The sequence below is a fragment of the Numenius arquata genome, chromosome 9 (genome assembly GCF_964106895.1).
Source record: "Numenius arquata chromosome 9, bNumArq3.hap1.1, whole genome shotgun sequence".
Lineage (NCBI taxonomy): Eukaryota > Metazoa > Chordata > Aves > Charadriiformes > Scolopacidae > Numenius > Numenius arquata.
The window spans coordinates 2,110,062-2,134,995 of NC_133584.1; the positions used below are offsets into that span (position 1 = coordinate 2,110,062).

Genomic DNA, 24,934 nt, shown 5'->3' on the forward strand with positions numbered 1-24,934 from the left:
CCTCCCGCTCGGTTTTTAGTGCTGTGCTTTGAGATGTCGGTGAGAGTTTTTTGGCTAGTTGGAGTCGGTTATAAATGCTCGTTGTAGCGGAATGACTGGTTTTGGTTTATTTTTTTTTTTATTTTTTTTTTTTTCCTTTTTTGAGATAGCATTTCCTGTCCAAGTAATTAAAGCATGGGTTGATGGTGCACTTTGTATCCAGTCCCGGGGCGTGCATGCGGGGAATCGACGTCCTTCACTTCACAGGCACCACGAGCCTTTTGTGTTGGTGTTGGTGGTGTTTGGTTTTGGGTTTTTTTGTTTTGTTTTGTTTTGTTTAAAGCCGATGCGCTGGTTCCTGTAACAATCCCTGCGGGGTGTTGCCGCGGTGTTGTTCTGGTAAATGTGTGAGCAGTGTTCAAAGCGATAGAGCCGGTACCAGAGTACCCGTGCCTGCCGTTCTCATACCACACAGTATGGTTAGGTTTTAACTAATACGGACTTTGGTGGAACAGTCTTAGATATTTCAAGCCTTTGTTTTACTTACACGATGGTGCTCGATTTGTGTTTTTCTCCTTTTTTCTTTTTTTTTAAATTTAAAAAAAAAAATAATAAAAGCATCTGAACACTCGCAGTACGTATGGCATCCAAAGGAGTCCAAAACAAAGTGCTTCTAAACTTGCTTGATTTTCATTTGCCGTTAGTTTCCGGCGTTTCTCATCACTTACGGTTTGGGGGTTGGGTTTTGGGTGGGTTTTTTTTTTTCCCACTTGTTGCCGACTACTCTGGAAACCCTTGGGTATCGTTACACCGATTAGGAAGTGATCCTGCACTGCCTTTGGATTGTGTATGTATTCAGAAAACAGTCTTAAAAGCTTTTATTTAAGCTATTAAACAAACCAACCAACCAACCAGGGACTTTTGTGCCATTTGTTCTCTACCAGTGCTGTTGTAAAGAGACTTCCCTGTGAAAAAAAAAAAAAAAATAATCCCTGGCTCTGAACTAACTCTGGTTATAGCTTTTTTGGTTTTTTTTTTTTTTTTCCACGATGGATCTTTGTATTTGTACAGTGGCTCAGTGAAAGATGTTGCCATGAGTTGATATTGTAACCAATAAACAAGTGCTTTTAACCAGAGGGTGTCACTCGTGGGTGCTTCAGCGGAGCCTAAAGATCCCGCTTCTCGGGATTCTCCTGCAATTAATTCTTGCTGCTTAATTAGCTTGTGCCAGGGGACGTGTGATGGATGTTAAACAGCAAAACGTTACCCGAGGAAACCACACACACACACACACACACACACACACACACACACACACACACACACACACACACACCCACACACACACACACCCACACACCCACACACCCACACACCCACACACACACACACACCCCCCTTCCCTGCAGGTACCAAAGAACTTCCCGGAGCCAAGGGGTAGGATTTCTTTTTAATAAATAGCTGCAGCACACATGCACGTCGAGTCTCGGCTCCATACAACGTCCACAAAAGGGCTCCAGAAAAAGAGCATTAAATCCCACACACAAAGGCCGGGCTCTTCCTCATTCTTGGATTTCACAGTTTCCCTCCAAACCCCGGAGCCTCCTGGACGCTCCGAGGGCCAGGAACAAACACCAGGTGCCAGCGTGGTGCCAACAGGGTCCTTTAGCTTCAAATAAGTAACTGCCTCTAGCAACAGATTTTAAATCCATTTAAGGTAGCCCTTAGTTACTGGAAAACGGCAAATCCCCACAGCTTAGTTTTTAAAGCTGGATATTTCATTTAGTCGTGTTAACGCTGCCATAAAAATATATAAATATTCTGAAAAGGCTTTCTCTTTTAAAATAAGTTACTTTTAATAAAAGTCTAGTTAGAAAAAAAAAAAAAGGTGTTAAATGATTGCAGATGGCAACAGCAAAAAACATTTTTTTTTTTTTTTTTTTTTAAAAAAGAGGCTTTGTGTTGCTGGAGGTGACGCTGCTCCCCCTGAGGGCAGAACCCGGGGCGGCCCCGCAGAGCACACGACTCCGAACCCCGGCTCGGGAGCTCCAGGTTCCAGCCCGACAACCCCTGTCCCCCTGAAACCCATGAGAACGGAGCCAAGGCCACCAACTGGGCCCCTTCTCCCGCCCCTGGACACCAGAGCGTGGTGACACCAGTGGCACACGCTCTCCTCAGCCTGGGGTCCAGCAAGTGCCCATTTCACCGCTCCACACACTGTCAGAAATCTGCCAAATTTGGTCAAATGAGTTTATTTTTACTTAATCAGCGGCAGCTTGTCTGAACGCGGCAGCCGGAGGGGAAACCAGCGCCTTTCATTAGTGAGTTACCATCTTCCACTCAATTTGAGGAAGGGGAACTGCTGCCCAACCCCATTTCATTTGCTTCCAGCAGTCCTTGCCCCGCGCTAGAGTTTATATTTCCCTTCATTAAACAAAAACACACACAAAAATCCTCCTCCATCCCTGGCTAATTCCTAAGCGACTGCAAAGAGGAGCCGGTGAGGCCGTGATAAGCTCTCTCTCCCTGCACGAACTCCTGGATGCCAGGAAGCGAGACTTGCCACCGCTAAACACTAAGGAAAAAACCAATTAAGGATTCGGGTTTTTATTAAGTGCCCAAAGATTTTTAGTGTTTAAAGGTAATTTTTTAAACTCAAAATTTGCCAGACAAACAGAGCACTCGGAGTACCACAACTCTTCCGTTTGCTTCACCCTCCCAGTTTTACAGTAATTAAACAAGTGTCATCAAAGTAACATTTAAAATATAAATCATTTCATGTGACTCCACAGAGGAGAAGCGTAATTTGTAAAATTCCTACTTTGTCCTACAAAGGATCACGGGGAAAGTCAGCAACGATGCTTCATTTACTCTTTTGAAGAAAATGCCTTGTAAAGCCATCTAGTTCATTCTCAAGGTGAATGGCTTTATTTCTGTAAAAACAAACAAAAGCGAGGGATTTACTTCAGCGCAGTCGCGTTGGGAGGAAAGGCAGAATCCGCCTCAAGCTTGAATTTCCCTTCCTCTGGTCCCGAAACCCAGCGCACGAGAAACTCGAGGCCGAGAGGCCGCCCGGGGCCGGGGGGGAAAGAACATGGAGTTAAGGCCGAGGCTGCTCCTCAGGCCCCGAACCAGCTCCCGCTGGGAGTTTCTCTTCCACAAACACCAAATAGAGGTCAAAAATAAAACCAGTATGGCACTGACTGACTCCCAGTGCTGCTCTTCTCCCAGGGGAGGGGTCTGTGGGAAGCTGCCACCCTAATTTACCTACAGATTAATACTCTTGAGAAAGCCACCTCTCCCATACAATAAAAAAAAAAAAAAAAAAGCCAAAAACCATCTGAGAAAGACTATTTTTGGAGCTTTGCTCACTCCCCTGTGTAGAAACACACATTTATTTAACTCAGCCAGAGCTGTTCAGGGACAGGTAAAGAAAAGGGGTGTTGCTGCACAGCCGGCTGCACCCTCTGCCGCCTCCTTTCACCTTGAAATACCAGCAAACACCAACCCCTCTGGGTCCTGCTCCCGGCCCCTCACACCCACACTCACCTCAGCTGCTTGGAGCTGCTCTGGATGTTCTCCAGCTGATCGATCTCTTTGGAAAGCCTGGCGATTTCTTTTTCCAGGTTTTTCTGGGTAATATCCACCTGCTGACAGAGCCGAGCAAAAGTAGTGGCCATTTCCCTACGGGGAAAAGAAGTTTGTAATCACGGTTCACAGAAATTAAGCAGAAAAAATAATAACATTAAAAACAAAAACCCAAGAGATGGCGTTGCAGGGTGCAGCAGAGCTCAGCAGAGTCTCCAGCTGTTGAGGGAGTACAGAATAGCAGAAAGCAGGAGAATTAACTGGTTTTTAAATTAAAAAAAAAAAAAAGTAAATGTACAAAATGCACCTCAGCCTACGCCAACATCGCCTCTGGCCATTCTCCACTGAGCATCAACGGGTACCAGCCTGAGACGGGGACTCTGGTGGCATCACCTGCTCACAGGGCACACGAGCCCTCGGCAAGGTGAGGGGTGCCCCAGGCTTGATCTCCTCCATCATCTGCTCCCAACCCGAGTTCCAACGCTCCTCCTTACACAAAAACCACCCCAGTTACCATCCCAGGCCAGCAACTGGGGTCTCCCACAGGAGGGGAGAGGTCTCTCCTCTCTGTTTCACCTCCCTGGAGCGCTGGTTTGAGTCCAGCTCTTCCATGTCCTCGCAGAGACACGCAGCTGCTGGGCACAAGGATGACGCTCTTCCTTCTGCTGAAGCTGAACTTTGTATTAGCAAAGGGTTCCCTGGGCTACACGGGAGAGGTTTCTGCACCTCTCATTTAGCAGGCCTCATTCTCTGAAATAATAATTTAATCAAAACACACTGTTTCAACAGGAGAGGCCGATGGAAACAATCACCCAGACGTTGCTTTGCAGAGGCAGGGGGGAAAGCATTTAGGAAAGAGGCACTTAAAAAAATAAGGAACTGTTCATAAAGGCTCTTAAGTTCTTCAGAAGAGCCAGGACCTGCTGCTTCGACCTCACCAGTACCAGCCCTTGAGGCAGAACCAACGCTCACCAGAACAAAAACTCATCATTAAACTGGTTCAATGCGAACCTAAAAGCAGAGCAATTTAGATTCAGGCTCCACTAGAACCGAGCCACGTCCCTCGGCTTCATAGCAAGGTGCTGGACAACCAGAGTCTCCACCTGAAGACTCTCACGCATACACACACACACACACACACAGAGATGTACATATTGATTTTTTTAGGTGGTCGTTTCAAACTCTTTAAAAACTCCCTCATAATAAATGCCGAGGGACACTAAAGCTGCCTTCCCACACCACGTATGGCCAGTCCCCGCTCCCAGGACACCACAGTCACCCCACTGACACGGATTTCTTATCCTAGGATTTCTTATCCCAGGATTTCTTACCCCAGGGAGGGGAGACACCAGTGCGGTACTTACTGTTGCACCTGGTGGCTGCAATTAGCGCTGGTTAGACTGACGATCATCTGCAGCTTTTCGGTGGCGTAGTTCACAAACTGCTGTTTGAAGGCTCTCTCCTTCGCTTTCGTGGTCCAGGTCAGTCTCTCATAAAGGTACAACAACCCGTACATGCTTAAGGAGAGAGAGATGAGTTTCCAGCCTACGGTTCTCCAGATCTGACAAAAAAAGAGGATTCTTCATTAGCTTACGGAAATTGTCCTACAGAATAAAATCTAATTCCACCCTTTCACCAGATTAGTTTAAGAAAATGTTATTATTTCTATGCTGTGACCGCAGAGCGATACAGCGACATTCAGACGTGGAGAGTATGGGAAGCCTGGCTGCTTTTTAATGAAGGAGGAGGGAGAAAGCAAAGCTCCCCCTAAATCCAGACTGAAGGAGGCACCATCAAATCACCCTTTAATTCCAAAACTGAACACAGCAGAGAGAATACGTCCGACTACGCTCCGAGGCATTGGGCTAATTTTCTCCCTACACCCTGACTGCGGGTATCCAGTGTCTGCACACCCTCATCCAGCCCGGTGTTAATTACAAAGTCCATCACATGCTTCTTGTTGCACCCCAAAAAAGGAACGACCAGCTCAATCTTTGCCATCACTTCTAGCCCAGTGAATGTTGCTGAAACTACTTGCCACTCCGCCAACAATGATGATGCTCATAGAGGTCCGCGACGTCAGCGAAGCCAAACTCATCACCAAAGGAACCATAAAATCATCCTGGGCCGAGTTCTCCGGAGTGAGGGCAGGAAGGGTGGCAGCAGATGGGGTGGCAGCTAAAGGACGAGGGATCTAGAAGGGGGGAACACGGCAGCCTGAGTCAAAAGCATCAAGGAACTACCAAGCAGACAGGTTTTATTTTATTTTCATATATTCAGGGTTTGATTTACTTAAAAGAAACTTTCCAGCAGAGATAAGCAGTGGAGGTTTTGGCAGCTCCTTGCCAAACGGGGGACTGGGATGGAATAAGGGTTCTGCAGAATTTTGGCTCTGCCGTAAGGATCCAAAAGTTACAAATGAAAAGGTTACCCAAAGGGCTCAGTCCGAAAGAAAACAAAACTCAGATTAACGGCTGCAGAAAGTTTAGGAAAGGTTTTTTTTTGTTCCATTCTCACCCTGAATATAATCCAATAAAACCAACTTTCACCAAAAATATTTCACACGAAGGGACTAGGGGAAAGTAGCAGCAAGCATGTAAATAGCACAGGAAAATACCATAAAAATCAAGATATTCTCCTCAAGGTAAAACAAAGCACTTAAAACGTCAGCCTAATGCAGCACTCACTGGTAAGTTTGGATCTGCCAGTCCCAACAGTACTCTCTGGGCTTGTTTAGGACCCAAGAAACGGTTCACTAGCGAAGTCCATCCCAAGGAAAAGTGGAACACGATATCCTCCTGGAAATCTGCACACAGGCTGTGGCAGTTCAGATCATAGCTAAGGTCAAACCTCCTGCAGGGAATTAGCAAGTGGAGCTGATTCTGAGCATCAGAAGGCAACAGTGGTTTCAGATTTTCTATGAAATAAAACAGAACAGTAAAGGTGAGTTAACATCAAAAGCTTTACAGCATATTCACAAGTAGGACCCTGGCTCTGCTGACCAGCTTTGTGAACTACAAGAATCTAAATGGACCAATTCATTTATTTATTTGTAAAATCAGGGGGTATTTTAGCGGTATTGATCCTCGTAGAGCAGGCAATGTATTGCTCTGATAAAAGAAAACAGTCACACAAAATCAACTCACAGAGAGAGCACTGCTGGAAAAAAATGTCAAATTAACTGAAAGATCCCTGTCAATGGTCAAAAGACAAGGATGGACGAAGGAAAAGTTGGTTTATCCAGTATCCACATACAGAAAAGGCAACATTATTGCATAAGATGACAGAAGGCTTCACGTAATTCCATGATCTTGCTCTGAATCTTTTATTACCAGAAAGAGATCAGAAGAGAGAGGTGGATATGCAATAACGTTACTACTTATAAAGAAGAAAGAGAAGAGGGAGTGCACAAGTACTTTGTGAAACTGTCCTGTTTCGCACTCAGAACCTGGAGGGACCCAGGGAGAGGATCATACTGTAGAAACATTATCTCACAATTAGTGTGTATTTCATATACCTGTTGTGGAAGCCAGAAATTTAAATGGGTTTCGAAAAGGATTAGCCAAGTTCCCAGAGGACAGGTCCATTACTACTTGCTTAAGCCATTAATCCAGATGCAGTATCTTTGCTCAAAAGTCCCTAAATTGGGAATGGATCACTGTATTTACCCTGGTTTGTTATTCTTCCTCCCCAGGGATCTGTTACCGGTTAATATCAGAGACAGGGCTACTGAGCTGGACACAGTGTTGATCCAGGATGGCTTTTCCTTTATCATTTTATGGCGCTAAGGTTATATCACGATCAGAAAGAAAATTCTTTTAAAAGCAGGTTTCCTTAAATTGTTAAAAGTCTTCGCATTCCTCCTTCCTCATCATTTCCTCCTCTTACCAATCATCTCCTGCTGCGACTGATGCATCGACTGATTGACTTCGCTGGAGCAACGATCAGCCAGGTTCCTTCCCAAACCGTCTTCTATGTGTTTGTTCAGTTCCTGAGGTTTTTAGAAAGAAAATATGCTCATCAATTTATATTTAGTGACTCAATTACATTATACAGCACAGACACATGTTAAACACCAAGCATCGTTATTTACAGTGGGAAGAAAAGCATGTTGCCATGGAAATACCATGCTTTTAAACTGCACTAAGTTGGAGGAGGACTTTACAAAAGTTTAATAAAATTGTCTTTTTTCTTAAAAAAAAACCCAAACCAAACAAAACCCCCCGTAAAGTGCTGAGTATTCTCAAGCTCATTTTATTTTTGGGTCTACTTCATTTTAGGAGTAGTGAAAATTGTTTAGGTAAGGTCTTTATTTACTAGAAGTGAAGATTACAAATCAGGATGTCAGTGAATTAAAGTTTCATAACCGCTCCAGTCAAAAAGACAGTTGAAACAAAAATTAATTTCTTTCCAAAAACAAAGCAGGGAAATATTTTCAAGCTTTTCCAGTTTTAGGTAAGCAGAGTTATGTTTATGTCAGAAAGCAAAAGTCCTGAGATTAAGCTTAAAGAAAGCGTCACATAAAATGCTATGTGAAATTATGAAAATACAGAAGGAGAAATGAAAGGGAAGACCAAGGGCCTGGCTTCACACCATGCAAGGAAACTTACTGTCTTATAGAGCTTCAATACTTGAGGAGAAGGGTGAAAATCGGAATAAAACTCATCAACTAAAACGGAAAGTCGGCAAATCTCATCAGTCATGGCAGAAGAGACCTGGAAAAATGTAGGAAACACATAAAATGTTTCTCCTGCCTTTTCCAGCCACTGCATTAACTGTTACAATAAACGATTCAATCACCTGATAGTCATGAAAATTTGTCATTTTAGATTTTTTTTCTTTTTTTTATATTGCAAAAGGAACATACTAGACTCTTCAGAAGGTGGGTGGGCACCTCAAGGAGCTGCCTCACAGAAGAGGCAACGCTTGAACCTGGGAGATTTTTCACACTGTCTTTACTTACTTTATTTTCCACTTCCTCAGTAACGCGTTTGATTTTTTCCTTCGTATCTTCCGTCAAAATGTTCAGCTGATTTCGGACAAAGTCCAACCTATCCCTCTGATCCTCTCGCTCTTCCATCGAATGGACTCTAACACAGCAGAAGGGAAGTCATCGTCACCAGCAGGAATTCTCCCAATAACAAAACAAGCCCCGCGGACCACCCATCCGATTTAAAAATAATTAAAAAAGGATAAATCTGATCAAAGTGTCCCACTGCTGCCACACCGGCACCGCTCGCCTATTCCTTAACACCGACACGGGCCTGAGGACTCCGCAAAGCAAAGGGGAGGCAGCAGAAACTAACCTTGTCACCATCAACTCTCCACCTCCCATTTAAGTAAAAATTGCTTAAAATCTAAAGCAGTTCTAGCTCGAAGGGCAGAGCAGAAACATCAAACGGCAGCTCAGACTAAGAGGGTTTACTCCACAGCGTCTGGGAGGTCAATTGGCAGAAAGACGTAGAATATCAGAATATTTTCAAACATTTTACAGCATGTTTTCATAGCACCCGACAAGGTGAGACGGAATAGGGTGTAAACACGCAGTTTGTAAAAGCTGATATATTCGGGAAGATGAGTGTGTTTGACAGGCACAGGGGAGGCTGTTAAAAAATAAAGACACAATTAAGAGACACAGAAAGGAGACGGATGGGAAGGATTAAAGGTGACAGCAAGTTCGCTGTGTACAACAAAGACAAGAGGTAGCAACAAAAGTGAGGAAAAAAACCCATATATGTGCAGACCTCCAAGAATATATGAAACTATCAGACAGAATAAGCGAGCTGCCATCATCAGCACTAAAAGGATTACAAGAGTAAAGAGAGAATAAACATATTTAAGGAGACAATCTGGAAAGGGCCAAGAGGCCAAGCCTCTGTGAGCCTGGGCTTTCTCATCCCTTACAGGATTCTAACCACTTGCCAATTAAAGTGTCTACATCCATTTATTTTCTCAGCGTTACTGTTAACAAAAAACTTAGGCCCAAACATCATTTCTGAAATGTTGGATACAGGCAGAAAAAACTTAAAATTTCAAATATTTTTCAAAAAAGATTTGAAAAGCCACAGAGTGCCTTTGTAATGGTAAGTTAGTAAGAAAAAATAACAAAGCAAAGCGAGATCTCTAGGCAGAAGTCGCAGACCAAGGACAAGGCTGAGCAGCGCAAGTGCAGAGCGGTGACATGCCAGAGAAGCTCTCTATTTCTTACCAAGCAGGAAAAGTGAATTTTAAAGTCCGTAACGACCCAAGAAAACCACGGCTCCTCAGAGGATGTAGATAAACCCAAACCAACCAGCCCTCCAAGAAACCCACCTACCTTTTCTCTGCTGCTGCTACGTTTATGGCGTCCATAATGTTTTTCACAGTATCTATTATCTGTTTAGCTCTGATAGTGTGCTGCTCAAACTTGGTTTTCACGGCTGACTGCGAGATACACTCCTGCGAGGGGCCCAAGCCACAACACATTACTGCAATTCCATGCCAACACACTCAGGAATTTCACTAGCAGAAAGCACACGCTGCTTATTTTACCAGGAACTTAAACAAACAGGAAATAAAGAGGGGACAAAGTATTTAGAAATTAAAAGACAACAGAACTGAGTCCATAGCAGCAAATCTGTACCTTCGTGTTCACTCACAGTAATGTGCATAGGTTTTGATTCTTTTAAAATACATTAATAGTGTAAAGAAAAAGGAAAACTCAGATGAATACGTAACATAAATCTAGCTCTTCAGAAAAGTTTCCAAATTATCTCTTTGGAATTATAAATGCCTAACAGGAAAGCTGGCAATATTGCCTAGCTTGAGTCTTCTTTCTTGCAATAAATATTCTTAGTTTCAAGGAGCAATTCTGCCAAAATTCAACATGCTCATGTCAATACTGACCATCCAGGAACAAAATATAGAATTAGGAATAAGAAACAAGGACTCTCTCACAGGATAAAGAAAAGTTGTTAAGTAGTCCTTAAAGTATCAGCTTATTTGCAGATTACTGAAGTGTTGAACAAGTAGAAAATGCTCTAAAGATACAATTTCTAATCAATTTGCAATCTTGAATATTGTAGAGTGATTCAGAAATTACAGGACACTGAAAAGACACAAATGTTCAATTTGGGCAAAAGCAAATCAATGGTGACAAGGCATAAATTAAGACTTCTGACTTTTTTTCAAGCAAGTGCACATCCTAATTAAAGCCAATTAAATGCAGTCGGAATTCAACCTGTGATAAGTCACCACAAAGTAGCAACACCTTCATTGTTTGAGGGGAAAAAAGCAAGCAGATAGTTTCTTTATACCAGATCTATGAGGTTTTAAATTTGTTTTTAATCTATGGATGCACCTTTCATAGGACAAACGGGTTTAGGTTGCTTTCAAAAGGCTTGCCTATGACCTTAGCGTATGCTGGAATAACTGGAATAATTTCAGCTATCTGAAAATAATAGATCGAACCAAAATAAACAAAATGGGTAAAATATATTCCCTCGATGAAGCAGATCTAGAAATCAGCAATGAAAGGCCAGAGTTTCATAAATATCAGCACATTGTAAGAGCTAGACTGGGCACAGAGGAAAGAGTCCTCCCAACATTAGTAGGCGGTAGGTAAAAGGATGACAGTCACTCACAACACAACCAGAAAATCCAAGTTAGAGCACTAGGAAAAACACAAAGGTTAGTTAAACGGCTGAGAAAGGTAAGAGGGGGACAGCAGCAGTTTTGCCGTTAGCCTGTAAATAAGTATTTACCAAAAACAAAGAGAAAAGGTATGTTTCAACCATGTAATCAAAACCAGTTACCTTCCAGCCCACCTCCAGCATAGTCTTTAAGCACACAACTTACTACATCCCGTGCAGTGTTAGGGAAGGACTCTGCAGTAGCAGACTAATTCAGGCTGAGTTATTCACTCCCATTTACAGCCAGAATTACAGAATTCTGCCCTGCCTCCCTCCTCCACCCCCCCACCCCCCCCATTTCTGTTACCGTTTTTTTGAAGAAACTTGGGAAACGCTACAACCTGAGGAACAGTGGGGTTTGGGTTTATGTAGAATTTCCACTAAGGACTACTGCTGTTTTGATAAGGCATTTCTATGTATCTCGTAAAATTTCAGAAGATACACAGACTACTTTCTGCCATTCCACAATATAAAAATTGGGAATTGATCCACAAATCCCACCCTTTCATTTAAGGCTGCATTTTTTTTTTTTTTTTCTGTTGCAATACAGCTGACATACACAGTAACACCACCTTTTAAAGCTGCTACACGAATCTCTAAAACCTTAATTTCACCCCTGTTTACAAGTGTTTCTAGTAAAGCCTGGACCGGCTTTTCTTTCAGCAACTTTAATCACCCTGTGGTTTGCAGAAAAACATGTTCTATCTATTTTTGGAATGCCTTTTGCCCTCACACAAAAGTCTACATAAATGTAGTTACAAACCTTAGAAAAATGGTCCAAATTTTTCCCGTATCACAACAAAGTAGCACTGATGGGTGGTGTCTAGATTATTAATTTTTTTTTTAAGATTCTAGCTATACTGAGCTCGTATCAGTCCTGGGATGAACAGGCTTTCCCATCAGGGAACTGATACTAAAATCAGGAATGTGGAAGTACTGGAGAAGTAACAGTTCCTCCTCTCAGTCCTTGTGGAAAAGAGGAGGAAGTCACCCAGTTTTAGTGGAGACAAAAGCAGGGTGAGAGAATCCAAGAGGAGCAAAACCAGCAGATACGGCCAGTGGGAACATGGAATGCATGGATGGGTTTATAAATGAGGTGATGAAGGAGCTTAGAGGGATGAGAGAGTGCAAGAAATGTGTGGAAAGTCTGAGCAGGGCACCTGAACAGGGACAAGGAGCTAAAGGCAGGACAGACTGACTGAAGCAGACACACTATTGTCATCAGTTACTTCATCAGCTCAAGAAACGGCAATTTGAGTATTAGGTCTGAAGATTTCAGACCTGGTGAACCATTTAAGTATGAACCTTGCTTTAAAAGCAAATAAAATGCCATTATAACTTAGGAAATTGCCCACAAAACCTGAATGTGCTGCAACATCAGACACTCAAAATTTAAATTGCGTTGGCAATGTTAATTTAGCAGATGTTGTCATGCTCTTTAAGTGATGGGATCACGCTCCAAAGCCATTCATGATGATTTCAGGATGCAACATGGCTGTGTAGGGAAAAACCTTACAGAATCCACTCTCACTGGTGGGAGTCGGAAGGTGCGAAGCAAATGAAACGGATAATGTGAAAGAAGAAAAAAAACCTTGTTTTAAGGCCATTCAGTGCTGCCACAGAGCTGGTTTTCGCCCCTGCCTCTGCCAAAGAAACTTGTTGTGGTTGTGACCTTGTGATGGATGCTTCGCGTTTCGGTGGCCAACTCGAGACTGTGACATCCCATTTACAGACGGGCTGAGCACTCAGAGCATCACATCATCTAATAACTCATACGTCCATCTTAATCTTGAAACATCCTAAGTGTTGAGTGCTAAACCATAGTTATAAGAGATTTTGTCAAAAAAGCTTTGGGTGCAGCACATGGCAAAATATGTTAAAGAACAATAATTGATACAGAAGCTTAATTTCCACTTTTTTTCCTACTGGTTGAAAGCTTCCTACTATATTTCTAAGGACAAAAATTACAAACAAAATCTCACGTTTGGCTACAACTAAAAATTTCATGCCTCATGGACTCAGGCCCTGCCAATATTGTGAACCAATCATTTCAACGACTCAGTCATCTACCGTTAAGAGTGAGGATAAGAATTAAATTTAAACTTGAGCCTGACATTTCCTTGCTTGTGCAAGACAGAATCAAGTCATTTTAACACCTTATTGATATACACACATCATTACATAACTTGGTTTTGCTAAGGTCAAATGGGCTTGTTTGTAATGAGAGAAGAAATATTTTTTGGAGCCAGTTGGATTGGGTTTTTTTAATGTACCAAACTACTTACTGTTTCAGGCACAAAGAGCCATCTTGAGAATTTGCTGTAAAACTACAGTCACACCGTTCAGGCTCATGTTACATGAGATATGCCAATACATACCACAGAAAACCATCAAGGCATATCCAAAATGCCTCATTAAGATATCCAGAAATGGCTTTAATTAATTAGATTAATCAAATTCAGCAAGACAAAGAAATTACTCAACTGCCTAGCCAATCTTACTTCTGAAGACACTGTGAACTCCAACTATGAATGTAAACTGAGGGTGAAGGATGGATTCTGTGCAGCAACAAGGGTGCAAAAGTAGGGTTAATGTTCAGAGAAACAGAGCTAAGAGGTAGCTAATGAGATCATTTCAAAACTCTGGCTTTAAAAATGCAAGTCAGTATTTAGATTGACATTGATGAAACAGAATTTCTTACTATTTGTGTCCTGAATTACAGCGACTAATTACAAAGCTACAACTTCAGAGCAAAATAAGGCTTACTATACAGCAAATATTTCACCAGCTCACAGTTATAAGTGACATAATCCTTTCTAAGAGCATCGTCTCTTTTTACATAGACTATATTGGTACTGAGATCTCAAAACATGAGCTAAGAAGCCAGTTTTGGCCCCTTCCCGCACCGAATAATACTTATTTCTAACAACCACCTGCTATTCAAGGTGAGAACAGAAGAACAGAGCCCACAGATAAGGCAAAGGTGTGAGACGGTTTGAATACCTTACACTCCTCCACTTTTTAACGTGGATTATGTTCAGTGAAATTAAGCTAAGCATAAACAAAAGCTGCCTTTGCATTCAAAAACAGGCAGTTTAAAAAGCCCATCATAAATACCTCAAATATCTGCTCAAAATGTTGAAATTCCTGGAATCTTGTTTGGAATCCTTCAGCAAGCGCTCCACCTGTGAAACACAACAGACCGTAAGGAGGAGAGCAACACCTCACAGCAGTAACTGCATCTTAAATATTTTTGTTTATCAGGTTTTATGCTATTTTTCTGTGTTTGAGAAAAAGCAAGAGTTTCTACACACCACCCTCTGGCATTCCTTGGGCCTTCTGTCTCCTGGCACTCAGAACTTCCTTTGCTGAAACAAAAAAGATGCGATTCCTGGCTTCTACAGGATCAATAACTTTGAGCTCATCGACTAGAAAAGTCAGACAGCGCTCCATGTGCTGCCTGCGCACCTACGGGAAAGGTAAAAAGCTCGTGAGAAAAAAAGCAAAAATTGAGCCGTCATCAAATCAGAACGTCAGAGTCAGAAACATCATGCACACATTGGAGTTCGATTTGCAGGTTGCTTTTTGCTCTGAACACGGACTAAGTGATTTCCATTTTCTCACCAAATAACTTATCCTTTGATTAGTAAGACAGAGCTGGTGTTTTCATGCTAGTAACTGCATTAGCTAGGCAATTTAGCATGCTTTTGTGCATGTGCAGGCCTTTTCTTTATATAAATATTTTATTATTTTCATTTTTTTAAACATCAACCCAAATAAGAACCATCAGGTCACTCACATCTTCCATATACTCGGGTTCTGATGCGGAGGCATCCCATCTATTATTCAAGATGAAGATGTTCGGCTTGGAAAGTCGCTCGTTCACTTTATGGAAAAAATGTTTTTCCTAAAAATTAAAGCACAAACAGAAATTTCCCCTGACATCCCTACCAGAGTCACGCATTCTTCTGTAACAAATTCTGAAGTTAAGCAAGCTTTGAAAAAAGTTTCCTATTAAAAAGAATTCATTAGCACTAAAAACCACAGATATTCAACACAAAAAGGCTTGTGACAGTTCAATAGTCAACAAATGACTTAAAACCGATGCATTTCCTATATGGGATGTATGACTTGAGCCACAGGAAAAAAAGCCATCGCTGATGTTTTGACTTTAAAAACAAGACATGCAGGTACCTGAAAACATATTTGGGTCCCTTGCCCGTACCTACCACCCATCGTTGCTATTTTCATACTCATAATGGAGCGAATCCCCACTCGGCACAGCTGAAAGAGAAGAGATCTCTGTGCTGCCATGAGCTTTTTGAATCTGCAGCAGGACACGACCACATATTCTGGACACAACCACCGGAGATACTTATTTCCTGATTGATGAAGACTAATGTGTATGTAAACAAGATTATTGTTGTAGAAATAATAACTTTGTCTGAAGAGAATTTATGAGGGAATCTTAGAAAAATCACATTCACGCAAAAAATCTGTGGCTGTTTAGCAGCTGCCAAATATTTGCAAACCTCTTACGGTAAAAATTCCCCTAAGGAGGATGAGAACACAGTTACCGTGTGTTTTACCTGAAGGATAAACCTATGTAGATGAAGAAAGAAATTACCATTTGCTACAACGCAAAGCAAAATACAAATTCTTTAAAGCAGCGACATAACTGTCAAAGGCAACTTCATTTGTGTCTACCAGGCTGAAAAAATTAAAAAGAAGAAAGAGTAAGAGTGTTTACTGAGCCAAAGCCTCAATCACAGCTAAGATCTACTTCCTGTCCCTCCACGATACACCCTGGACACGGTTATTTCCAGATTCTATAATTACAAGGTGCTCAGAGTTCAGAGAAGATTTATAGGCATGGCAACCAAAAAAACTCAGCAAGACTTTAATGCTTCAACTAAATTGCAAGACTAACCTATTTCTATTTGGCAGCTTTCAGCCGTGCCTGACAAGTTAAAAAGACTGGCCAAAAACCACGCTGAAAAGCAGAGTAGCTCTTCTGTGACTGGGTGTTACAGATCAGACAAATTCAAAATTAGCAGAATCATAGCGTATATGTCTTTCCTGCATATTTACTGTCCCACTCAGGTTGGTTTTATTGGGTCATTCCTCCTGAGCAAATGAGAGAATCAAATAAAATTTGGCCTTTTCTCCGTTACTTCATTACACCAAACTGAAATCTGGCACGCAGTTCCCTCCTGTTTCCATGTTTCTACATAGTAATGAGGTGTTCACTAAAAACCAATCTTTTTTTCATCTTATTTTTTTAATTAAAAAAATAAATCAAACTAACTATAGTATGTACATAATGCAAACAATTTCTAGACTCCTTCCATACTAAAAGTCAAAAAGCATCCTTCACATGAGATAATAGAGACGATAAAACCACAGTTGTGCCAAATCCCCTCTTTGCCTTGGACCCTGTCAGAATCTCCTCTCCTTTTAAATCACATCTTTTGCATTTGAGTCTTTGTGGATTTGGCTCAGAAGTTGGAATGTAATGTTTTTAAACTCATTTTATGTTCTTCTCAGATTTCTACTAAACTATTCTAATTTGCTACAATGCAAGGAAATATTGTCTTTGTACGCTCAGTTCTTTGTTGCATTAAATTGTCTCAATAATTAGAAAGTTCAAACACTGGACATCAGAACTATGCTCAGACCTATCAAACCATTTTACTTGTGTATAGTAGGCTTAATAAAAGTCTTCAAGAGATTTCTCAGTAGCATTATACTACATTCCAGCAGTCCCACTTCTAGTAACCTAGAAACCTTCTATTGACATTGTCTGCATCCACAATACTTAAGTTTAGTCAAAACTGGAGATCACTACAAAATTAAAGCAAATCTCTGGTCTTGTATTTTGAGTATCACAACAGCTCCTTTGGCCACCTTGTATGCTCTCCTTCAACGAGTCATACAATATTTAGGCTGCAAGGGACACAGAAGTCTTCTCTCTCAAAACAAGGTTTTCTAGAATAAAGGTGTTAAAACATCTTCAGCTCTGCATGTTGCACAAACCACACAACATGAATGCTTATTGCCTGCATCTTCAGAAGAAACACAGTCCAATGACTGCAACCTGTAGCCCTTGTCCTCAACACAAGGTGTACAAGGGAATTCACCCTCTTCTGAGACAAGAACACATGAGGAGATTCAACTTCCTTCACCTACTTCGTGTATTTTACTGAACTTCTGGATATGAAATACTCCATAATTTATTTCTTTGATAACACAAATGTCTTCAGCTGACAAATATCAACAAACTGTAAATCCAGACAAGCACTACATCATCCATTTATCAAAAAAGAAACTCAGATAGAAAGGACAAATGTGACGCTCAAGTCAGAAACTTGGTTCTCCTTTCCCTAGTGAGGAATATACCTTGTTTCTTGCCTCCCACCCCCAAATCCTATTTGCAAGATCCAAGTGCAACGATTCATGGGAGCTTCAGTAAAGGTCTAAGAGAAGTCATTTCAGTTACGGAACTGCTGAGTATTTAAATCAAAAAGCAACAAAAAAACATTGCACGTCATACCGTGTTCATGAGAGTTGATTCAGAATTGGCAACCAAGACAAACACGTCAGCATCCAAGCAGAATTTGTCAATCCAGCTGTCCAGCTCTGTAGTGACATCTGTGCCGGGGCTGTGAAGAACAAAGACCACAAACTCGTATTTACACACAAAGGAGTATTTGATTTTTAGAAACTGATAAAAATAGAGTGGGGTTGCCTATGGGCCTTGTGAGAAGATACAAAGCTCTATATCTTTAGACTGATGCTTACCTCAACCTCACGCTTAATGCAAACATAGCAAAAGCCAATTACCATTTTGCATTTATCACTCACTAACTCATTGGACCATCTACTCATTCCAAAATGCAGTTTCTAATGAATAAATACACAGAGCATAATAGCCAAGGGAAGGGACAGGTAGTTCGTCAGAAATCCAGGCAGTCTCACAGAATGGTCCCCATCCTTCTATCTCAAATTTTAGATTTTAATCAAAATGTACAGCTGTTCATAAAATATTTTTTTCCATTAATAAAGGCCTTTTTTAAAGTGGTATGTTATGCAAGCTGGTCATAGACTTAATATGAAATTAAAATGAAGTTAAAAGTACAGTGCTGTCAGCTTTTAAAAAATAAATGGAATATGAGCATGAGGTCATGTTTGCAACACCTCATTTATTGCTGGTTCAAATTTGCTCTTTTTAACACTAAAAAGATTATTTTCTCCTACAAGTACCCATTCTTTCAGATTTCAGGCTGTTTTCTTTTTTTCCCCTTTATGTTTCACCCTTAGCAACCAAGACTGCGCAGAGCAAATCATGCCTTGGTATCGTATCTATGCACAGATCCCTTCTGGGCTTCCAGCATCCTTGTGCTACACACGTGTCCTCAAGTAACAGCACAACTGCATAAGCTCAGAAATCCAGAAATGCATCAAACCAACAGGCTCCCTGCACCAGCCGGGCTGGCCTTCTCTCCCACTAACACAGGACCTGAGTTTGCACCTAAGAAAATAATGACAAACTCCCAGTGATTTCAAAGGTGCAAGATTAGAGATGCAACAAAAACCAGTACAATTTATCAGAGTACACTCTGGATATGAAGAAATCATACTTACAAATTCACTCATACGTGAGTGAGTCACTCTCAATCTATACTGATTCACATATGAGGTATAGATCACCTAACAGCTTGAAAACGTATTACCAGGTCATATCTCATAGCGGCCAGGAATACGGGCATTTGACAGAGAAAAAGCAACAGCTTTCAGAATTCTTTAAATACACAAACTGTAGGAAATGCTCGCCCAACACCCAGGCGCACACAGCCAACAGTCACAGTTATGTTTTGAGGTCACCCACTTGATATGTAGGCACCGCAACCCTTATCAGAAGCTTTTAAAAATGAAGTCCAGATGGCTTATGCTCCCTGAGATCAACCTGAAGCGTTTAAAGACAGGAGATGTGCCAAAAGCTGTTGCTGCAACAACCCTGTTCACACTTCCATACTGTTGGTTTTAAAGGTAGAAGTATCCTCAGCCAAAAGCCAGTCCCGTATTCAGCTCAGTCACAAGACACTCGTTTGTTCCAAATGTTACAAGGCCAAACTCAGTGGGGTGATGACAGGCAGCAGGATACACAAAAGAACAAACTCTGTACTCTCTCTCAAAAAAAATAATTAAAAAAAAAAAAGCAGCAACCTAACAACCAAAACACAATCAATCAGTAAACCAGTCTCATCTCTCAGGATTATAATGGCTAATTTATTTAAGAAAATATTGACTAAACCAGAAAACATACCTGTCCACTAAAACCAAATCATCTCTCAGCAGGGCACACTTTGACTTGGGCCAGAAGACATGGACCAGACAGCCAGCTTTCAAATCTTTATCCATGTGAAGTGCATGAGCCAGCTGATTGACTGTCTATAAAGAGAAGGCAAACATGAATACGCAGCACAAACAAGCCTTCATACCAGTCTAATTTGGTTCTCAAGCAAACCTGGACAGATCTTGAACAGAATTAAGAGAGTTCATACTTCTTTCCGGTGAATACTTGTGATTTATTATTTGTTTTTAACCTCTTAGACTCACCAGCACCTAAAGAACACATCAATGTGGGCAGCTAAATAAGCTAAGGGCTGTAAGGCTGAATGAGAGGCACATTCCAAGTCTTTTAACAACTAACAGAACTTACTCTCAGTCCTATAAAAATAGATCACTCAACATATGCTACGCTACAATCAGACACACATTTGTTGTTTCTCTGAAATATCAAAGAAAAATGCTAAGTAGGCAATTTTAGTTTGATATTTATTCCCTCCTAACTAAGAACTTAAAAATGCAGAATGAGTTAGCCGTATACTTGTGTTAGACCTGAAAGCGTTGTTAAAAGACAAATTTTTGAGATATGGTTACTGTGAAAAGTAGCATTAATCACTGAAAAACTGTACCTTGACACTCTTCTTTTCATCGGACCCTTCTGTCATAAGATAAGCCTTATCTCCATCTGTCCCTTCCACGCTGAGAAAGCAGTTAGTGGTGTGGCCAATCCCACTAGGAAGCACCTTATCCCACAGCATTGCATTAATGACTGAACTCTTCCCACTGCTTGTTCTAGAGGGGAAAGGAAATAAAAAGCGCTCTGAGCACAGTACAGAATCACCACTAATACCGTTGTCTTCAACTGAATGCATTCCCATTTCGTTGTCAAACCCACATACTGCGAGCTGGTTTGGGTGACAGAGCTTCAAGCCAGTACAGCAGAGCTTGACAGAAATAACAGTGAGTGCAGGAAAAGTTTATCTGAATAGATCCACAAATCTTTCTTGGTACAACATCGCCCATGCAACCAAGAAAACTAATTTTCGTTTGCGTAACACATACTGGCTCAACAAGCCAAATCTGTACTGGTGAGTATGATTTAGCTGGTAAACCTCAATCTGTGTAAGAAATTTGTAAAAGATACTGGCTCAACTTTGCTAAGCTGGAAAAAGCATCTAGAATAAAAAGATGTCTTAGACCAACTTAAAGCGACTGCTAAATCACGGCATGCTCTCCCACATCACGGGGCAGCCTGCCCTCTTCTTTGTGCCAGCCCTGGCATTCCTGTGGAAAAGAACCAATAAAAAATATACACAACGTTTTGGGCAGAATTATGTTCTGATCAGACAACAATTCCACATTCCTGCTCTATCTAATCTAAATGAATTCCAGGGATGCCACAGGAGGATGTGAGAAGGTCATGTGACAGGGGCAGGGAAGGACTACCCTCTATAGTGGCAATCAACTCCTTAAAATGTTTGTGAAATTATCACCTCGGTAAGTTACTGTCTTCAGACAAACATCTTTTCTTTACCAGACAGGAAGGAAATGCTGCTTCTGACAGTCCTCTAGGCATGGGATGAGGTATGAAAGGAGCATCACTGTGCTAATGCCTTCAGATACGTTTCAAAGCGTTGCTGTCTGGGAATTCTCATCACAGCCAGCAATGACAACTCAGAACAATTTAATGGATGATAATCTCAACTGACTGAAGATTTCTACAGTAAGACGTGAAACAACATGCAGAAAAGCCTCTCAAATTTATTTCTTGTGCGTAATCCTTATAATGCAAATGCTGTCTTTAATAATAGAACTTGAGCTTGCCCTTATTTCAGGAAGAAGAGGTAGCTAAATTAACCAAACCCCTGTTGATTAAAAGGAACTGTTCAACAATTCAGGATTCTGCAAGAACTTGAAGTTCTCAGTCATGTCCTACTTCACACTAACCCTCCACCCCTCACCCATAAAGATTCGAGGTTTAAGTATTACACAACAGTATGAAGTTACACAGACTATAACTAATTTTTGAGCTGCTACTTCTGCTAGAAAAAGCTCAACTGTACAACAGTTCACAAATTTATTCAAAATGCCAGAGGGAGAGTTAAATTCTCTTTTTCCTGCTCTGAACTTTTGCACTTGGCAAAAGCAACTTTTATCATACATCACAGCTTGTAAATGTATTCAAACTTCTAACTTTGCGAAATACCAAGGCTGAGATATAACTAATTTCTTTATCCCAGATGCTTTTCTTATTTTTCTTTAAACAGCTGAAATATTTTTAGCAAAGTGAAGGTAAGACAACTGTTTTACACTTTTTTTCCAGTACTATTACAGAAATTTTAGAACTAAAACATTAACATTCATGCTCCAGAAAAAGATATGCAACCGCATACTTAAATTTAAGCACAGAAAAATCAATCTTCCTGAAGCAAAGTGGACTAACAGACCCCAGACTATCTAGGCACATAAAAGCATTTGAAAGCTCCGGAACTGAGTCTTTTAGAAGGACTTTGCTCACTGAATGTAAAGTCAGATGTGAGAAAGGCACATTTTCATCGTCTTTCTACCCCCTCCAAATTTGACGAGAACAGAACGGCACAATGTTTGGAAGGCAGACAATTATTGGAAGTGGTTATGACCCAGTCAAAATTTCTCACTGAAAACATAAAACTTTTTCACTGAGACTGAAATGCAAACCACGATACATACAGAGCAGAGCCACATAAAACCTCAGCACTTTGGGTCTAAACACCTGACAGCATCTCTTTAGAATACTTCTCGTGTAGTAACACATTTTGGGTGCAACAAATACATTTCCTTTTAACTCCCCCTTTTACTGCGATAAAAATAAAAAAAAAAAAGTAGCTGAGGTGATGCCAAGCTGACCAAAGTTAAAAATTTTTGAATACTGAAAATATGGGTTTTTTTTAGAACAGAAGTTAATTTAAATCATCTATAACTTTGGAAATGCTATTGAAATATGCGAAAGGTTGGACACTTGGGTCTGTAGTAATACCCCTAAGGACTGTGAACCAGAACTTTTCCCAAGCAGTGATTCGGGAAGGCAGAAATTCACAGCTTCATTCAGATTGATCTGTAACATTGTTACTGTTGTCCCTTGTAATCATCACCCAGATCTATCAGACAAAGGGTACAACCAACAAGGCAACCGTCTGTCTAATTTCCTTCAGCTGCTAATAGTCAGAAACATAAACAGATCAAAGTTTAGTTCTTCTCTTAGCACTTGTGATCAAACAAACAAAAGTTCTCAACAGTAACAGTACACTAAAAGAAAGGTATTAAACAAACAAAACCACCACCTTAAAAAAAGAAAAGCCACTCTGGAGAAGATGACGACAAACTCAGACCTTCCCAAGTCAAATAATTGATCTATAGAAGATAATTATTAAAAGTTTATAAATGAAAAACATGTATCTACATCTACATCTAATTGTATCTACAATTAATCTTCAGTCACAAAGCAAGATGGTACCAACAAAATATTCAGCATCAATTAGATAAGAATAAACGTGGGTTTATGTATATTTCAAACAACAATTCTACGATGAAGCACTAATTCCAGAGCATTTAAATTAGAAATAAGAACACTAAGCCCTACAAGAAAAAAAAAAAAAAAAGATCAAATTAAGTTCTGGTAATTCTGTTCGTTACCTGCCAAAAAATGCCACTTTCATGTGTCTCCGTGAAAGCACCTCACCGATGACTGCTAACTTCTTTTTATATGCCTGTATTTTTGCTAGTTCATCTTCTGTTGCTACATGTTCAAGCTCTGGGTTCCTGTACGTTGCTACATATAGAAAAAGAGTAACATAAAAGCAATCACATATAGGGTACATGCCCCAGGATAAAAAATACAGATTATCAGTACTTCACATGCCAACAAAGATTTGTGTAAATTTTAATTATATAGTGGTAAGAAAACAAAACGAACCAAACCCCGCTACTGCCACTGATATTAGCCCTTGTCATTTGACAGCTCCACCGCGGGCACTCGTGAAACCATGACATAAATCACTTCAGATTAATGAACACTCCAGCTGCTGGATTCCATAAGCCTGCGAATAGAGCCTGCAGCGCTGATTTGCCCTGCTTTTTGTGACACCCGCCTCCTTGAGAAAGGAAAACTGGGAGCTCTTGTGGATGTAGCAGTGAGGCTGGGCTGTCTTCTCCCTGCAGAGCTCGCCGGGGTGATGAGCACCCAACTCCATGCGGCGACACACGCGTCTCCACCTCCTTAGAACTTCTGAGGGTGTAACCAGTGGCTCTCTGCGTTACATCACGCTGAACTACTTTCCTACTGAATAACGGCAGAACCTGTTTGCCCTTTCTTCTACGTGAAGGAAACCACAACAGGACTATAAAGGCTGGAGCTGTTAAGCTTTCACCTTCATGGAAAAGAGGCCGGGATACCGGCCCAAGCGACGCAATTAGCTTTCATGTATGCAGCCATCCTAGGCATTCCTGCTAGCCTAAGTTTAAAAACTCAATGTCAAATGAAACACGCGACTACTTCTGAAGGGGTATGTTTACACGAAGAGCATACTGGTGTAATGGACATCGCGCTGCCGTAAAACATATTCAAAGCAAGGGACAAGGCCCTCGTGCTCCAGGTGAAAGCCGACCTTCCACAAAAGTTGCTCCCTCGGTGACGTAGTCCAGCAGCTGGTCGAAGATGGCAGTGATCGTCCTTTTAGCCAGCACAAAGTGCTTCAGGGGGGAGACGGCAGCTTCTGCCATTATGCAACTGCAAGGAAAGTTACGTAAAAGTGACCGAAACACCCAATTCCACGAAAAGTCATACACTTCTCACCCAGTCATTTAAAAAAAAAAAAAAAAGCCCGAAAAAAAAATCAAAATATCACAGCGCAATACCGGTAAGCTTACTTTATGCCGGTTCTTTCTGTTACCCTGGCAAACTCTTCTCTCTTCCCCTCGCCACAGGCGCCGGCGGCGGCCGAGGAGGGGTTTAAACCGAATCGGTGCGGCCCGTTCCCCACACACGAGGCCCTTCCCCTCACGGACGGCGGCTCCCAACCTCCCACCGCCCGGAGGACAGCGCTGTCCCCTCAGCCGAGGGGGGACGGCCCCGCAGGGCGAGGGACCAGCGGGCGACCCTACCGGCTCCCGCTCCCTCACGGAGGCCCAGATCGTTCCGCCGTTACCCGGCAACTGCCGCGCCGCCGGCGGGGCCCTGCCGGCCGCCACCGCCTCCTCCGGGCCCGCCGCCGCCGCCGGGACGGGGGCGGACATCACTTCCGCTTCCGCCCCCCTGGCGGAGCCGCCGCGGGGGGCGGGGAGCGCGGCCGCCATTTTTACTGAGGGCCGAG

At 41.7% G+C, this 24,934-nt stretch overlaps 1 protein-coding gene across 2 annotated transcripts; it reads right to left on the reverse strand.

Annotated features, from left to right (window-relative positions):
- Positions 1-1,409: 1,409 nt before the first annotated feature.
- MFN1 (mitofusin 1) lies at positions 1,410-24,834 on the reverse strand. 2 transcript variants are annotated; one of them, XM_074152939.1, is made up of 18 exons: positions 24,726-24,834; positions 24,230-24,351; positions 23,259-23,394; positions 20,216-20,378; positions 19,564-19,688; positions 17,791-17,899; positions 15,037-15,144; positions 14,552-14,705; positions 14,355-14,422; positions 9,884-10,005; positions 8,531-8,657; positions 8,178-8,282; positions 7,456-7,558; positions 6,255-6,484; positions 5,606-5,761; positions 4,932-5,128; positions 3,529-3,663; positions 1,410-2,912 (listed from the first exon to the last, which is right to left on the reverse strand). In XM_074152939.1, the coding sequence occupies exons 2-18, from the start codon at positions 24,342-24,344 to the stop codon at positions 2,843-2,845; spliced, it is 2,223 nt and encodes a 740-aa protein (XP_074009040.1). In that variant the 5' UTR covers positions 24,345-24,351; positions 24,726-24,834; the 3' UTR covers positions 1,410-2,842. The 2 variants fall into 2 exon arrangements, with proteins under 2 accessions (XP_074009040.1, XP_074009039.1); XM_074152938.1 differs by having other exon boundaries at positions 24,492-24,828.
- Positions 24,835-24,934: the final 100 nt, after the last annotated feature.

Bases quoted from the DNA above. Each gene is read 5' to 3' on its own strand.
- MFN1 (XM_074152939.1), bottom strand. From the start codon at position 24,344: ATGGCAGAAGCTGCCGTCTCCCCCCTGAAGCACTTTGTGCTGGCTAAA. The intron at 5,129-5,605 runs GCAAGTAGTTTC...TTTTTTTGTCAG, and splicing joins TCATCATTGTTGGCGGAGTG to ATCTGGAGAACCGTAGGCTG. The intron at 3,664-4,931 runs GTAAGTACCGCA...TTTTCCCCGTAG, and splicing joins TGCAGCCACCAGGTGCAACA to GGAAATGGCCACTACTTTTG.